The sequence below is a fragment of the Panthera uncia genome (assembly GCF_023721935.1).
Source record: "Panthera uncia isolate 11264 chromosome C1 unlocalized genomic scaffold, Puncia_PCG_1.0 HiC_scaffold_4, whole genome shotgun sequence".
Lineage (NCBI taxonomy): Eukaryota > Metazoa > Chordata > Mammalia > Carnivora > Felidae > Panthera > Panthera uncia.
In genome coordinates, this window is record NW_026057585.1 from 27863529 (window position 1) to 27881987 (window position 18459).

General features: G+C 35.8%; 2 protein-coding genes across 3 annotated transcripts in view; one reads left to right on the forward strand and one right to left on the reverse strand.

Moving 5' to 3' along the window:
- GLMN (glomulin, FKBP associated protein) overlaps nt 1-4603 on the forward strand; it is a 34561-nt gene extending 29958 nt beyond the window's left edge. For both annotated transcript variants that reach the window (XM_049618454.1, XM_049618455.1), the window contains exons 17-19: nt 3446-3569; nt 4178-4260; nt 4367-4603. In XM_049618454.1, the coding sequence (XP_049474411.1) occupies nt 3446-3569; nt 4178-4260; nt 4367-4483 (324 nt within the window). In that variant the 3' untranslated portion in view covers nt 4484-4603. The remainder of the gene's footprint in view (nt 1-3445; nt 3570-4177; nt 4261-4366) is intronic.
- Nucleotides 4604-5583: 980 nt separating this feature from the next.
- CC1H1orf146 (chromosome C1 C1orf146 homolog) overlaps nt 5584-18459 on the reverse strand; it is a 58896-nt gene continuing 46020 nt past the window's right edge. The window contains exons 3-6 of the mRNA XM_049618467.1: nt 9602-9692; nt 7342-7510; nt 6874-6952; nt 5584-5997 (exon numbers count right to left, since the gene is read on the reverse strand). Of these exons, the coding sequence (XP_049474424.1) occupies nt 5863-5997; nt 6874-6952; nt 7342-7510; nt 9602-9692 (474 nt within the window). The 3' untranslated portion in view covers nt 5584-5862. The remainder of the gene's footprint in view (nt 5998-6873; nt 6953-7341; nt 7511-9601; nt 9693-18459) is intronic.

Here is an 18459-nt window from a genome sequence, read left to right on the forward strand (position 1 = left end):
CACAAGCGGAAGTGGGGAAGGGTCAGAGAGAGAGGGAGAGAGAATCCCAAGCAGCTCCCGCACTGTCAGCGCAGAGTCTGATGTGGGGCTCAATCTCACGACCATGAGATCATGACCTGAGCCAAAATCAAGAGTCACATGCTTACCTGACTGAGCCACCCAGGAACCTCCAACCTAGTTTTTATTAACGATATGTTAAATGTTAGTTGTTTTAAATTACAATAATTTATTCTAATACACAGTCCATAATAATTTTATCCCTCACCGTCTGTCCTATCTACTCATATCCTTTTCCATCTGCCTGCTTGTCCATTCTTTGTCCTAAATAATTTGTGCTTATAATATGTACAATGAAAACAAGGTCAAAGGAAACAATGTGAGATTGTAAAGGCTATAAGAATTGGGAATTTTTAAAAATTGAATTGTATAATATAGGCATATATGCTTTTCATTTAGGAAAATAACTGTATCTGGCATATATACACATACATATAATCCTGTGTAATCCATATTTTGGGTTTTCATTTATTGAAACATATCCCTTGTGTATTATTTGCTGAGCAAGAGGACTTCAGGTGACACACATTCCTTATTATTACAGTATTAATATTAGAAACAGTAGAAGTTCTACAATACTACTTCATAAATAAGTATCGTATGCTTTGTAATTAAGAATAAATAATACTTCATAAATAAGAATCATATTCAAATAAGGAGAAAGGGGAAAACTGGGTGTTATTTGTTTCCTTCCTTTATTTCTTCAGTGTCATGGCTGATTATTCCTGACAGGTCCCTGTCTGTTCTGGCAATAAATTGCATTATGTGTCAGAACTGCCTAGTCTTCCTTTTGTGAGATAGACTCCAGTGGATTTTGAAATATATAGGTAAGCTTTACAACTGAAAGAATTTAACTACATTAAGTGAGTCTACTTGGGTAAAAATTAAAAACAAGCATTTGTTGGGTGCCTGGGTGGTTCAGTCTATTAAGTGTCCGACTTCAGCTCAGGTCATCACCTCATGGTTTGTGAGTTTGAGCCCCACGCTGGGCTCTGTACTGACAGCTCAGAGCCTGGAGCCTGCTTCAGATTCTGTCTCCCTCTCTCTTCCCCCTCCCCTGCTCATGCTGTCTGTATCTCTCAAAAATGAATATATGTTAAAAAAAATTTTAGGAAAAAAAGCAAGCATTTGTGAGAACATCACATCTTTATCCTTATTGTAACTATTTAAAATTCTTAAGTTACTTTTTCTAGACATTGAAGATAAAAGAAATCTTAAAATGATTTTCTTTGTGGTTTTTTTAAAGACCTAGTAACCTTAATTTTAAGAGAGAGAATATTCTTATTTCCACAACTTCTTCACTCCTACATGCTTCTAAAATTACAGTTCATCATATGAAAGATTTGTAGAATTAGCTGGACAGAATGCCCAACAGATTTGCTGTAGCCTAATTTTGCCACATGTTTTTATTGCCTTATTACGAGTTTTATGATAACGTGTTGTATGTTAAAATAAATTGCCATTAAAAACAACTAAAGTCTTAATAAAGACCTCCTAGATTTTCACTGTCCAATATAGTAGGTAGTAGCCACATATAACTATTTAAAATTAGGATTAAAAAACATTTTCAATTAAAAATTTACTTCCTCATTGGCATTGGATAGGGCTATTTTATTTTTTTAGAGAGAGAGGACATGAACCCGGGTGGGGGAGAGAGAGAGGGAAAGAGAATCATAAGCAAGCTCCATGCTTAGTGCAGAGCTTGATGCAGGGCTCAATCCCACCACCCTGGGATCATGACCTGAGCTGAAATCAAGAGTCAGATGCTCAGCCAACCAAGTCACCCAGGTGCCCCTGGATGGGATCATTGTATCTTTTTTTTTTTTTTTTTTTAACATTTATTTATTTTTTGAGAGAGACACAGAGAGAGAACGTGAACGGGGGGGAGGCAGAGAGAAGAGGGGAGTCACAGATTCCAAACCAGGCTGCAGGCTCTGAGCTGTCAGCACAGAGCTCAATGCGGGGCTCTAACTCACAAACCTGAGAGATTTGTGACCTGAGCCCAAGTAAGATGCCTAAGCGACTGAGCTATGAAGGTGCCCCTTGGATCATTGTATCTTTTTTTTTTTTAATTTTTTTTGGTGTGTTTATTTATTGATTTAGAGAGAGACAGTGAGAGAGACAGAGCATGAGTGGGGGAGGGGCAAAGAGAGGGAGACAGAATCTGAAGCAGGCTCCAGGCTCTGAGCTGTCCACACAGAGCCCAATGCAAGGCTCCAACTAAAGAACCACGAGATCATGACATGAGCCGAAGTCAGACACTTAACCAACTGAGGCACCCAGGCGCCCCGGATCATTATATCTTAACATATGGTCCTAATCAAAATCATCTGGGTATTCTTTTATGCGCATAAATGCAAATTCCTGGGTTCAGCCCCAAATCTACTCAAAGTCTCCGAGTAAAGCACAGAAATCTACATTTTTAACTAGCACATCGACATTTAAGAACTTCTATATAACTATGAATAAAATCTATTTTATGACATATTTGTATACATGATAAAAGATATTATTTGGAACTGAATAACCAAAACTTGAATACAAAATAGGCTTTCAAGTGATCCACTTTTAGTTAAGGATAATTGGGTTCCTAAGTTTCCCTTTTTCACCTATTTTCCTTTGTAAAGAGCCCCTGGAAACTTTTAATAAAATTAATGAATTTTCTCTCTCTTCTTCTACCTCCTCTTGTTCTCTCCTGTCTCCTTTCTCTTCCCCATGACCCACCCCTCCCCTCTCATTTCCCTTTCTTCCTTTCTAATAAAATTAAGACTTTGTGACTCCCCTCCTTTGAGTAATATAAGAGGAAATGCTCTTGGAATAAAAACTTCTAATATGGATGACAGAATAACCCTAAGCTGTCCTAGGCAGGTAAAATTTCTATCTACATGGATCACCAGAAAGTTCATTAACAGCTTTGTGTTAGAAATGTTTCCATTAATAGAGAAGGGAAAGAATCCTTTAGAACTAGATCTGTGACAAGGCTATCAATTGAAAGATCATGAGTTGAAGGAATATATAAGGTAGTCATTGTAGGGATGGTTTTTACAGGAAAAGAAGTGTCTCATCATATGGATTATTCTCAAATAATTTTCTCATGGATAAAACTTGTATGTTACACATCTCAAAGTCAGGAGCTGTCCAGATGGTGTAGGAATGAGTGTAGTATCCAAAGTACATTTTTGTTTTGATTGGTATTTTATTTTGATTGGTATTCACATAAAATAACTAAATGTATGCATGAATGTGTTATTAAATAGTAAACTATCTTGGAAGGCAAGGATCAGATTTTATTTTTGTTTCTTGAGCTCTTAACATGTGTTTAATAATAGTGGGCAATCAAAAAATGTTGAACCAAATAACTAATTCTTTCATTAATTCTTCTGAACAGACTGGATTATGGACAGAACTTGGAAAGATTGAGAATAATTTCTTAAAGCCACTCCATACAGGACTTAATATGTCAAAAGCACATTATGAAGCAGAAATTAAAAATAGCCAAGAAAATAGCCAAGGTTGGTAATGTGTATTTCATTTTTAGTTAGGTCTAAAAATTAGTCAAATTTTAGAACTGTTATGTATATTCAAAATAAAGAACTCTCTAATATCATAGTTGTTTATTTTATAACAAACAAGGAACCATGACAATTAAGTCATTTCATTTATAATTAAAATGATTTTTAACATATCTGTAAAGCCAGTTGAAATTGAAATTGGGTTAACAAAGATTTAAAACAAATTGAAGTATATTCTGGTTTAAAACCAGATTAAGATCAAATTCTGATTAAGAATCTAACTGTATTACAAGTATTTCTGTTTGTATATTTCACTAACTTTGGTATGGCTCTGTCCATCCCCCCACCTGTCCTCACCGCCAACCTCACTCTCAAGTAAATCTGTATAAATTACAAAAAAGAATCTCAGATTCAGAATTACTTTTTAAAGTCGGCAATATTACTATAATGATCTTCTCTTTTCTATATATCTGTGGGGATATTTCTTAAAGGCATTACTAGAAATTTCTTTTCAGTGTAACAGATATATAATAATGAAAGTAGGTTATAAATTGATTATTGAAATCTGAGAGATTTTTAATGGTTAAATTTTTTTCTTCCCTTAACAGATGTCCAGAAATCTAAAGATCTTTGTTCTGTAACTGTAGGTGGAGAAGGGATCCCTAATATGCCACCTGAAATGCAGCTTAAGGTATATCTGAAATTTTCCTAAGCTACATCCAGCTGAGGACTTTCTACTTTCTTTTTTTGCTTTAACAGCAACATTAATATAACACTAACTTTCCTTGGCATTGCAGGTTCTACATTCAGCTCTTTTCACATTTGATTTGATTGAAAGTGTTCTGGCTCGAGTAGAAGAACTCATTGAAATAAAAACAAAGTCTACCCCTGAAGAAAATATTGGGATAAAATGAACCTCCATTTCCCAAAATAAAAACAAGTAAAATACTGTATGTTCCATTATGATTATTTAATATCTTTATAAAAACTTTTCTGTAAAATACTAGAAAAATAAATGTAACCTTTCTCAGTTATTGGTTTCTGTGATGACACATTATGGATCAGTAGTATTCTTTGGTTTTAAAAAGATAATCTATCTAGATGGTAATGATGCCCATATATGTATTCTAAATCCTACTACTGAAAATCCAGTACAAACTAATAATTTTATGTTATAATTTCATAAAATGTAGTTGAATTGCCTTTATGCATTCATACAGTTGTAGTGAGTTTATAAATACATTGATACACTTTATGTTCCAGTTAGATGCTATGACACATTTTAGAACTCCTAGTGTTGGGGCACCTGGGTGGCTCAGTCGGTTAAGTGTCTGACTTCGGCTCAGGTCATGATCTCACAGCTTGTGAGTTCAAGCCCTGCGTCGGGCTCTGTGCTGACAGCTCAGAGCCTGGAGCTTGCTTTGGATTCTGTGTCTCTCTATCTCTGCCCTTTCCCCAGCTCACACTCTGTCTCTCTCTCTCAAAAATAAACATAAAAAAAAAAATAGAACTCCTAGTGTCAAATAAGATATCACACCACTCTAAAAGTGTACACAGAAGTTTTCAGTTGGGCCAGTTGGCTGCTTCTTTTAATTTCCCTTCCTTTCCTTGCCTCAGGAGGAGTCTTAGGGGGCAGAGTTCCATCACCACCTCTCTAGCAGTAGTTACAACATGAAAGCATCTGCAAAGATTAATTTTAGAAAATACTGGCAGCCTTTGTGGAAAAGCTAAAAAGTGTATGTGACTTTCCTTTTAGTCTAAGGGGCTAGTTAAAAAATGCTGTGTTTTTTTTGGGGCGCCTGGGTGGCGCAGTCGGTTAAGCGTCCGACTTCAGCCAGGTCACGATCTCGCGGTCCGTGAGTTCGAGCCCCGCGTCAGGCTCTGGGCTGATGGCTCGGAGCCTGGAGCCTGTTTCCGATTCTGTGTCTCCCTCTCTCTCTGACCCTCCCCCGTTCATGCTCTCTCTCTGTCCCAAAAATAAATAAAAAACGTTGAAAAAAAAAAAAATTTTAAAAATGCTGTGTTTTTATTTTGTAGTAAATACTTATCCATCCAACTTAATTTGTATCATTAAAAAACTGCATCTGACTTTTTAAATATATGTATGTACCAGTGTTTTCTAAACATTATTAAAGGAATTACTCAACAAAACTGAAAATAAAATCATTTTTGGTCATATCCATTTTATTTAAAATTTTTAAAAATCTTTAAAGTAAATATATATTTTAACATTATAATTTAAGTGGTCTAATTATTTTAATATTCTCCCAAAAGGACATTTGTAATTGATACTCTAGTTTGGGTTAAATGAATCACTACTCAGTTTTAACTTTTGAAGTGTTTTCCAAACAGGACTTTGCTCAATGATGTAAGCCTCAGTTGTTACCATTCTATAGCAGATGTTATCTATGTATGGTTTGGAGGCCATCTGTAAGAAGTTATAAACATGCAACATTATTTACAGAAATAAATTATTTTTACAGGGTCATATAAAAATATAAACTTTCACTTATTCAACAAATATCAAATCACCTTCTGTGCTAAATACTATGTGTGAGTTAAGTCAGTAAAAGAAAAATACCTGAGCTCTGTCTTTAAGGAATTTCAAACAAGTCAAAAGAATACTTTAAGAATTGCTTTAATGAAGATCTGTTCCAAGTATAAGAGTAAGAAACACCTAACTCTGCCTAGGGCACACTTCACAGAGGACAAGCATGAAAAGAAAATGGTAACTTGTGAAGTGAAGATCATTCTATAAAATGTTTGTACTTTGAGGCACCTGCGTGGCTCAGTTGGTTAAGTGTCCAACTCTTGATTTCAGCTCAGGTCATGATCTCCCTGGGGCTCTGAGCTGACAGTGTGGACCCTCCTTGGGATTCTCTCTCCCTCTCTCTCTCTGTCTCTCTGCCCCTCCCCTGCTCATGCGCACACGTGCTCTCAAAATAAATAAGTAAACTTTAAAAAAGAATGCACTTTGACAGTTCTTGACTACAACCTGATCAATAATTATATTTTAGAACTTAAAGGAAGATTTAAGTAACCAGTAGGACCAACACAATGTATATATGCCAAATGCTCTTTTGGCCTAAAATTAGTCGTTGTGGTAATGACTACCAGAAGTAAATTGAGAAGACTTGAGAGGCTGAGTTCAGGCTTCCAAGAGTTGCATGCTGAAAGAGCAACTTCTCTGAGGGGAACAGAAACAGTATTTGTCAATCCTGCTCAAGAGAGTGTGCATTTTGAAGTCAAGAACCTTAAAATCTATGAGTTTTTATGTATGTGTCATTTTCCTCAGGTGACTCACCTTAGCTATAGTGCACATAAGATTAATAACATCTACTGTGTTGTGTACTGGAAGTATCCGTAAGTTACTACCCAGGAATCTGAAAAATAATTAATAAGTTAAATACATTATATAACTTATATAGACATCTGTTAAGTAAACAGAAAGGAGAGAGAAAGCTCTTGTCATTTATTTATGCTCTGCCCTATTCCACAGAGGATATGATAAACTTTATAGCCAGGATTGAACAGACTGAAATGTTCACTTTTGTTTTGGTCTTGCAGGAGAATCTCAGAAATCAGCATGAACTCTGAAACTTGTTACCCTCATTCTTGGAATACCCATTAGGCCTGCATTTTGTTAACTGTGACAAGTTAATATTATAACATTTATTTTTTGGCAAAACACAATTCACCTGTTTAAAAGGATTAAGAACGAAAGTGAGCATATTGTAATTTAAGAAAAGTCTATAGTACTATTCATCCATACCTCTGCTGAATCCTGAACATCAGTTTCCATTCCTCAGGCCCATGGAAGGCAGCAGACAGAACCAAAAAGCTATTTTGGTGAATATTAGTAAACTTCTCAATTTTGGCTAGAAATATTTCTTCAGCTGATGTAAAGCATTCTTTAGCATCCATCAATAAAAATGCAACTCCTAGGAAAGGTGAACAAAATATAAAACATCACTTTGTCATAATAATAAAATATTTTGTAAACTCCACAAAATCAACAAAAATTCATATAGCTGGTTAAGTGTACAGGACCTAAACCCATAAGGAACAGAAGTTACTATAACAAAATTCTTAAACTACAAAATGATTTTGGTAATTCTTTGAAGTGCTCTATATAAAAGGATGGCTTATTCTAAATAAGAGGAAAAATGTTTTTGGTCATCATTTTCTGATGATGGCACTGTATACATAGTAATGCCTAATTTTAGTGAAAAGTTTTTTTGTGTGTTATAATGATTTTTTTTAAAGCTGAAAATCAAAGGAAGATAAGCCTTCAATTGTTTCTTGAAGAAACCTTTGTAGAGAATATTAACTATTACATACATTAATACTCGATAAGCAGTTACCTAGGATTTTTGAAAAAGTATCAGGCCTGTAAGAATAGTCCTGAAAGGAAATTTGATCTAATTATAGCACTTTAAATGATGAGGAGTAGACAATCTGAGGAAAGTGATTATATACTAATTGAGTGAAGTTGGGCAATTTATATAAACCTCTTTGAACCTAAGTTCCCCCATCTGTAAGATGGCAATAATAATTGTTCATGGGTTTGTTGAGAGGATTCAATAAGATACAGTATATAAAGTGGCCAAGGCACATAGGAGGTATTCAAGAACATTTCACTTCTCCCTAGTGTGGGCTCTTTATTCAACCAGGAAGGATGAGTTTGAAGTTGGACCACTTTCAGCCTGGAGTTTTATTTCTAGTAGCTTTTTTTTTTTTTTTAATTACCTTTCAGATTTTCACTTTTATTTCTTCAAGATTTAGGACTGCACTCTTATGATTACAACAAACTTTAGTCCAACTATCTCAGTCTCCATATTTTTTTGTATGTAAATATTTGCAGACTGATTTAAAGCTTAAGTTACCTAATATAGTGTGCCAATGATCTATGAGAATGTCAAGTACAGATTATTCTACTTTTATATTTAGAATGCATCTCATTGAGAATAGTCCTCATCCAGTCTGACCATTTCTGCTTTTTTTTCCCCCAATATATGAAATTTATTGTCAAATTGGTTTCCATACAACACCCGGTGCTCATCCCAAAAGGTGCCCTCCTCAATACCCACCCTCACCTCCCTCCCACCCCCCATCTAGTAGCTTTTTTTAAATTTTTTAATGTTTACTTATTTTTGAGACAGAGAGACAGAGCATGAACGGGGGAGGGGCAGAGAGAGAGGGAGACACAGAATCGGAAGCAGGCTCCAAGCTCTGAGCCATCAGCCCAGAGCCCAACGCGGGGCTCGAACTCACGGACCGTGAGATGGTGACCTGAGCTGAAGTCGGACGCTCAACCAACCGAGCCACCCAGGCGCCCCTCTAGTAGCTTTTGAAAGCTGCCTGTCTTCCAAAACCTCTGCTAAAGTATCAGTCTGTCTGCAACCCTGATAAAATCCTTTACCTCCACCTCTTTTATCACTTCAGTCATTTCCCTATCACAAAACTATGCTTTGTGCTGCCCCCTTTCCATCGTCCCAGGCTTCTCATCTCCTAATCTAATTCCTTCCTCTATTTTGCCCATGACCGTTGTACAGTTTTATGATTTGCGGAACTTCTATTTGTCTCCATTTGGTTCTTTTCTTTTAGTATTTGTTTATGTTATATTCATCAAAATCATGTACAAAATCATGAAAAAACATTCTCCTATATTGTTTTTGTATATGGCTTTTGACCAATGTGACGTTGGCCTCTTCATTAATACTGGTAACATTTTAAGTACTGACTGTTGGAGAGGTGGCTTTGTTCTATTTTCATCTTAGTTCCAAAACAAGTAGTTTTTAATATCTTCTACCACACTCCACTGGTTTGGCTTTAGTTCAACAACTGTAATCTAAAAAGAAATGCATGTTGTAATCGGCCACACGCACTACTTTTGCAGCAGTAATAGTTTTATACATTTACCTCTCTGAAAAGATAGTACCTTAAGCTTATTACCTGGTTATTGAACTACCACTATTAGAATTTATACTCCTATATTTTATAAGGAACTTAAGACAGCAAATATACTGTACCAGAAAGAGAAAAGATAATTGATCCATTTTCCACTGAATCTGAATACCGAATCTTGTGGCTTCGATCTAGGGCAGTTGCAACTTCACAACTCTAAAAAAAATTTTTTTCAGAAACATAAACTTAAGACATGCTTACAATGATTTTTTGTTAAAGCTAATGAAAAAATTAATTTAATAGCTTCTTTTATAACTATACCACTTATATATCTGATCATCAAAGGAGACAGTAAATGTGCTCTCTATGGTGAAAACACTTTTGTAAAAACAAAAATATTTTGTTCTGAAACGCACTGTGTTTGGAAATGAATTGTGTACTAGTTATGTTATTTAGAGACAGAAACAAAGGACAGTATTAAAGAACTAAACTATAAGAAGCAGAGCAAATGCAAAGTTCTTGTAAAAACACAACTTGGAGATGGATCCTGACATACATTAATATAAATTGGAAGGTGGGTTGTGGTGAGTTTCTTAGATGGTTCAAAGAACCATGAAGTGCCAGATGTACAAAATACCACAAGGAGACAACCAATTCTCCAATTTATTTGTGTATAGTACAGTTACTTTTATTATAATTTTAAGATGCTTCAAGCCTTAGATGAGTCAGAAAACACGTATGAACACAGCAACAGGACTTCTGTTTGAATGCCGTTTCAAAAACCATCTCATTTTCTATTCTATACAAGTAATTACTTAGATAATTTTATCCAAGCCACTAAAATGTAAGTGGTTAATAGGGTTTCCTGATTGGTTACAGCTCAAGCTGATTATTCTCCAAGTAGATAAAAATCCCTTAGGTATATTAATTTTATATTTTGCTTTATAACATGTATATTTTAAGTACACAGGCTGGAATTATGTACAAAATATATGCTTCCTTTCTGTCCCAAAGAGAGTATTTTGTGCCAAACAGATCCTGACATAGAGTTCAACTATGGCTCTTCCCATGAGTTTATTTCTGCCGTTTTAAAACTATACATTGATTCCAGCAATGGCAGACTAAGCAATTTAAGCCAAACCTCCTGCTGAAGCAACTAGAAAAGCTGGACAATTTAAAAAATCTTCTTGAATACATCAGAGAGCTAGCAGGATAGTGAACAATTATAAGGCCAAATCCATACAGAAATTCAAAGATATGAGACCAGCATTTAGGCCACCTTTTCCCTGAGGGCATCTGCCAATTCCAAAAGAGCTGACAGGCTAAACACAGCTTCTGATAAAAGTAGAACAGCTCTCACAGGGACTATAGCCTAGCTTCAAACCATTTCAATCCCAGAAATTGTCTTTAGGTGATACTGTATTACTAGTATTCACAACCATCTTGCAGAACCACTCCCTAGAGCAACCTTTCTCAATCAGGTTTCCTCTTTCGAACTACAAAGAAAATTATCTGAGTGACTATTCTTTCAATTCTCACATAACTAGTACCATTCTAGATGTAATTCATTTATTACATACAATAGATGCTTTAGGGCTTGGACTGACAGATTTTGCAAATAAAAATAAAGAACACCCAGCTGAATTTGAATTTCAGATAAACAACATAATTTTTAGTATAAGTATGTCCCATGCAATATTTGGGATGTACTTATACTAAATTAATTGCTTACCTAAAACCCAAATATTGTAACTGCATGTCCTGTAATGTATGTAGCAACCCTGCTTAGGTTTTAGGGGTTTAATTCTCTTGTAAAATTAAAGCTTCTTAGAGGAATAGAACACTATTCTAGGCCTCAAATTATTTCTACAATTTTTCAAATACAAATTCCAACACACAAAAATAATCAGACATACAAAGAGATGAAATACTTGGAAGAGAACTATGAGAAACAATAGGCAATAGAAGTAGACTCACAGGGGATACATAAAGTGAAGTTATATCAGATCCATACCTTAAAATAGCAATGTTTACTATGTTTAAGGAGATGAAAGACAAGACTGAGAATTTTGGCTAAGAACCAGAAACTATAAAAGGATGTAACAGATGTGAGTCAGAAAAGCTTCATAAAATATGAGTTAAACCTTTAAAGTAGAAAGGAGTTTATTAAGCAGACAAGTGAAGGAAGAAGATAAATGTGAGAAAAGCACAGACAGAAAAAGTAACAGGCAAAGGCATTCAGAACCAAAAGTAGGATCCTTAGATGATAAGTATGTAAGGTATACACAAGTCAGTTAACTTGAAGATGGTGTTAGGAATAAATGCGTGCATAACCTAAGTACCCATGTATGCCATGTTAATGAATTTTAATCATATTCTATTAGTAGCTACACCTCTAGTGAGTATGGAAGAATGTACAAGATTTGTCAAATCACTATGCTATACAACTGGAAAATATGGTAACACTGTGTCAACTATACTTCAATAAAAAATAATAATAAACTTAAAAAATTCATATGCTATCTGGGGTGCCAACTAAAAGAATGATAATAAAAATAATAAAAGAAAATAATAAAAATAAAAATAAAAAGTACTGGATTAGAAAAAAAAATAGCCAAATTCAACAGTTAATTTTTCAAATAACTAGGAGCTAAAACCAGATTTTCCAAAGCATATTTTATGAAATATTAGTCCCATGAGATATTAAAATGTATTCCTTATTCAATTAATACTTAGAAACACTGAATATTATTTTATCTCCTTTTGAGGACTTATAATGCATCTGAGCATATGAACAGCTGTTAAGACAGTGCAATAAAAAAATTGTATAAATTTGTTTATACAAGAATTCCAAATACAATCCAATACTTCTTTCTACAAATAAAACACCTATCAATATTCTATAAAATTAACATTCTGTCTACCAAATCCACTCATTAGAAAGGAACCATAAATAAAAACAGAAATGAGAAAGGGTACTCAATAACTGATACAGTTAATGAGAAAATTAAACGAATGCCAATATGAAAATTTTAATTACAGAAATGGCAATTTCATAAATTTCAACTTAATAAATTTATCTCTATAATTTAGTAAATTTTTGAAAAAATATATAATTTATGAAATAGACTCATAACATAGTGCAAAACTTAACTAAGCAAAACCACTATTTTTCTACATTGCATAAAAAAATTAACAGCACAGAAAATTTAATAGTAAAGCACCTTTTACCTTAAAATTTCCATGCTATATAACTACACAGACATAGACAAAAGGAATAAAAAAAAAAAGAATGAAAAAGGAAACCCCCTACACCACAGCACAGGGGAAGTGCCCTGCAGGTCCTCACCACTCCAGTGACTATCCAAAATGACCAAACGGAAGAATTCCCCTCAGAAGAATCTCCAGGAAATAACAACAGCTAATGAACTGATCAAAAAGGATTTAAATAATATAACAGAAAGTGAATTTAGAATAATAGTCATAAAATTAATCGCTGGGCTTGAAAACAGTATACAGGACAGCAGAGAATCTCTTGCCACAGAGATCAAGGGACTAAGGAACAGTCACGAGGAGCTGAAAAGCGCTTTAAACGAAATGCAAAACAAAATGGAAACGACGACGGCTCGGATTGAAGAGGCAGAGGAGAGAATAGGTGAACTAGAAGATAAAGTTATGGAAAAAGAGGAAGCTGAGAGAAAGAGAGAGAAAAAAATCCAGGAGTATGAGGGGAAAATTAGAGAACTAAGTGATACACGAAAAAGAAATAATATACGCGTAATTGGTATCCCAGAGGAGGAAGAGAGAGGGAAAGGTGCTGAAGGGGTACTTGAAGAAATTATAGCTGAGAACTTCCCTGAACTGGGGAAGGAAAAAGGCATTGAAATCCAAGAGGCACAGAGAACTCTCTTCAGACGTAACTTGAATCGATCTTCTGCACGACATATCATAGCCAAACTGGCAAAATACAAGGATAAAGAGAGAATTCTGAAAGCAGCAAGGGATAAACGTGCCCTCACATATAAAGGGAGACCTATAAGACTCGTGACTGATCTCTCTTTTGAAACTTGGCAGGCCAGAAAGGCTTGGCACGATATCTTCAGTGTGCTAAACAGAAAAAATATGCAGCCGAGAATCCTTTATCCAGCAAGTCTGTCATTTAGAATAGAAGGAGAGATAAAGGTCTTCCCAAACAAACAAAAACTGAAAGAATTTGTCACCACTAAACCAGCCCTACAAGAGATCCTAAGGGGGACCCTGTGAGACAAAGTACCAGAGACATCACTACAGGCATAAAACATACAGACATCACAATGATTCTAAACCCGTATCTTTCTATAATAACACTGAATGTAAATGGATTAAATGCGCCAACCAAAAGACATAGGGTATCAGAATGGATAAAAAAACAAGACCCATCTATTTGCTGTCTACAAGAGACTCATTTTAGATCTGAGGACACCTTTAGATTGAGAGTGAGGGGATGGAGAACTATTTATCATGCTACTGGAAGCCAAAAGAAAGCTGGAGTAGCCATACTTATATCAGACAAACTAGACTTTAAATTAAAGGCTGTAACAAGAGATGAAGAAGGGCATTATATAATAATTACAGGGTCTATCCATCAGAAAGAGCTAACAATTATAAATGTCTATGCGCCAAATACCGGAGCCCCCAAATATATAAAACAATTACTCATAAACATAAGCAACCTTATTGATAAGAATGTGGTCATTGCAGGGGACTTTAACACTCCACTTACAGAAATGGATAGATCATCTAGACACACAGTCAATAAAGAAACAAGGGCCCTGAATGATACACTGGATCAGATGGACTTGACAGATATATTTAGAACTCTGCATCCCAAAGCAACAGAATATACTTTCTTCTCGAGTGCACATGGAACATTCTCCAAGATAGATCATATACTGGGTCACAAAACAGCCCTTCATAAGTTTACAAGAATTGAAATTATACCATGCATACTTTCAGACCACAATGCTATGAAGCTTGAAATCAACCACAGGAAAAAGTCTGGAAAACCTCCAAAAGCATGGAGGTTAAAGAACACCCTACTAACGAATGAGTGGGTCAACCAGGCAATTAGAGAAGAAATTAAAAAATATATGGAAACAAACGAAAATGAAAATACAACAATCCAAACGCTTTGGGATGCAGCGAAGGCAGTCCTGAGAGGAAAATACATGGCAATCCAGGCCTATCTCAAGAAACAAAAAAAATCCCAAATACAAAATCTAACAGCACACCTAAAGGAAACAGAAGCAGAACAGCAAAGGCAGCCTAAACCCAGCAGAAGAAGAGAAATCATAAAGATCAGAGCAGAAATAAACAATATAGAATCTAAAAAAACTGTAGAGCAGATCAACGAAACCAAGAGTTGGTTTTTTGAAAAAATAAACAAAATGGACAAACCTCTAGCCAGGCTTCTCAAAAAGAAAAGGGAGATGACCCAAACAGATAAAATCATGAATGAAAATGGAATTATTACAACCAATCCCTCAGAGATACAGACAATTATCAGGGAATACTATGAAAAATTATATGCCAACAAATTGGACAACCTGGAAGAAATGGACAAATTCCTAAACACCCACACTCTTCCAAAACTCAATCAGGAGGAAATAGAAAGCTTGACCAGACTCATAACCAGCACCAGCGAAGAAATTGAATTGGTTATCAAAAATCTCCCAACAAATAAGAGTCCAGGACCAGATGGCTTCCCAGGGGAGTTCTACCAGACGTTTAAAGCAGAGATAATACCTATCCTTCTCAAGCTATTCCAAGAAATAGAAAGGGAAGGAAAACTTCCAGACTCATTCTATGAAGCCAGTATTACTTTGGTTCCTAAACCAGACAGAGACCCAGTAAAAAAAGAGAACTACAGGCCAATATCCCTGATGAATATGGATGCAAAAATTCTCAATAAGATACTAGCAAATCGAATTCAATGGCATATAAAAAGAATCATTCACCATGATCAAGTGGGATTCATTCCTGGGATACAGGGCTGGTTCAACATTCGCAAATCAATCAACGTGATACATCACATTAACAAAAAAAAAGAGAAGAACCATATGATCCTGTCAATCGATGCAGAAAAGGCCTTTGACAAAATCCAGCACCCTTTCTTAATAAAAACCCTTGAGAAAGTCGGGATAGAAGGAACATACTTAAAGATCATAAAAGCCATTTATGAAAAGCCCACAGCTAACATCATCCTCAATGGGGAAAACCTGAGAGCTTTTTCCCTGAGATCAGGAACACGACAGGGATGCCCACTCTCACCGCTGTTGTTTAACATAGTGCTGGAAGTTCTAGCTTCAGCAATCAGACAACAAAAGGAAATCAAAGGCATCAAAATTGGCAAAGATGAAGTCAAGCTTTCGCTTTTTGCAGATGACATGATATTATACATGGAAAATCTGATAGACTCCACCAAAAGTCTGCTAGAACTGATACATGAATTCAGCAAAGTTGCAGGATACAAAATCAATGTACAGAAATCAGTTGCATTCTTATACACTAACAATGAAGCAACAGAAAGACAAATAAAGAAACTGATCCCATTCACAATTGCACCAAGAAGCATAAAATACTTAGGAATAAATCTAACCAAAGATGTAAAAGATCTGTATGCTGAAAACTATAGAAAGCTTATGAAGGTAATTGAAGAAGAGATAAAGAAATGGAAAGACATTCCCTGCTCATGGATTGGAAGAATAAATATTGTCAAAATGTCAATACTACCCAAAGCTATCTACACATTCAGTGCAATCCCAATCAAAATTGCACCAGCATTCTTCTCGAAACTAGAACAAGCAATCCTAAAATTCATATGGAACCACAAAAGGCCCCGAATAGCCAAAGTAATTTTGAAGAAGAAGGCCAAAGCAGGAGGCATCACAATCCCAGACTTTAGCCTCTACTACAAAGCTGTCATCATCAAGACAGCATGGTATTGGCATAAAAACAGACACATAGACCAATGGAATAGAATAGAAACCCCAGAACTAGACCCACAAATGTATGGCCAACTCATCTTTGACAAAGCAGGAAAGAACATCCAATGGAAAAAAGACAGTCTCTTTAACAAATGGTGCTGGGAGAACTGGACAGCAACATGCAGAAGGTTGAAACTAGACCACTTTCTCACACCATTCACAAAAATAAACTCAAAATGGATAAAGGACCTGAATGTGAGACAGGAAACCATCAAAACCTTAGAGGAGAAAGCAGGAAAAGACCTCTCTGACCTCAGCCGTAGCAATCTCTTACTCGACACATCCCCAAAGGCAAGGGAATTAAAAGCAAAAGTGAATTACTGGGACCTTATGAAGATAAAAAGCTTCTGCACAGCAAAGGAAACAACCAACAGAACTAGAAGGCAACCAACGGAATGGGAAAAGATATTTGCAAATGACATATCGGACAAAGGGCTAGTATCCAAAATCTATAAAGAGCTCACCAAACTCCACACCCGAAAAACAAATAACCCAGTGAAGAAATGGGCAGAAAACATGAATAGACACTTCTCTAAAGAAGACATCCGGATGGCCAACAGGCACATGAAAAGATGTTCAACGTCGCTCCTTATCAGGGAAATACAAATCAAAACCACACTCAGATATCACCTCACACCAGTCAGAGTGGCCAAAATGAACAAATCAGGAGACTATAGATGCTGGAGAGGATGTGGAGAAACGGGAACCCTCTTGCACTGTTGGTGGGAATGCAAATTGGTGCAGCCGCTCTGGAAAGCAGTGTGGAGGTTCCTCAGAAAATTAAAAATAGACCTACCCTATGACCCAGCAACAGCACTGCTAGGAATTTACCCAAGGGATACAGGAGTACTGATGCCTAGGGGCACTTGTACCCCAATGTTTATAGCAGCACTCTCAACAATAGCCAAATTATGGAAAGAGCCTAAATGTCCATCAACTGATGAATGGATAAAGAAACTGTGGTTTATATACACAATGGAATACTATGTGGCAATGAGAAAAAATGAAATATGGCCTTTTGTAGCAACGTGGATGGAACTGGAGAGTGTGATGCTAAGTGAAATAAGCCATACAGAGAAAGACAGATATCATATGGTTTCACTCTTATGTGGATCCTGAGAAACGTAACAGAAGCCCATGGGGGAGGGGAAGGAAAAAAAAAAAAGAGGTTAGAGTGGGAGAGAGCCAAAGCATAAGAGACTGTTAAAAACTGAGAACAAACTGAGGGTTGATGGGGGGTGGGAGGGAGGGTAGGGTGGGTGATGGGTATTGAGGAGGGCACCTTTTGGGATGAGCACTGGGTGTTGTATGGAAACCAATTTGACAGTAAATTTCATATATTAAAAAAAAAAAAAGAAACAGAATATGAAGAAAAAATTTTTTAATTATCTGAGAAAATAAAGACTTGAAAAAAAACGATATATCTCATGTGTTCAAAGGATGGGAAGAATAAATTTTTCCCTCATTTAATAAATTAGTTCAATTCAAATCAAAAGTGTAATGAATGGAAAATTTTTTTAACTTAAAGTGATTTTGAAGTTCATCTAGAATAAAGTTCGGCAAACTATTTCAGCAGAAGGCCAGATAATAAATATTATAGGCTTGTGAGGCTGCATATGATCTCTGTCACATTTTTTTTCTTTTCTTCCTTTCTTCTTCCCTGTCTCCCTCTCTTTCTCTCACCGTCCCTCCTTCCTTCCCATCTTCTTTCCCTCCTTCCTTCTTTCCTTCTTCTTTTCCTTCCTTCCTGTCTCCTTCCTTCCTTCTCTCTTTCTCTCTCTTTTTTATAAGCCTTTAAAAATGTAAAAACCCTGCTTAACTCATTGGCTTGGCAATAACATGCTGTAGGCCAGGGCATACACCATAGTTTTATGATTCCCTGATCAAGAAGAAAAAATATGTTCTAAAAACATATGAACAGTATGGAAGGAACATGCCTTATTAAGTTTAAGGTATAT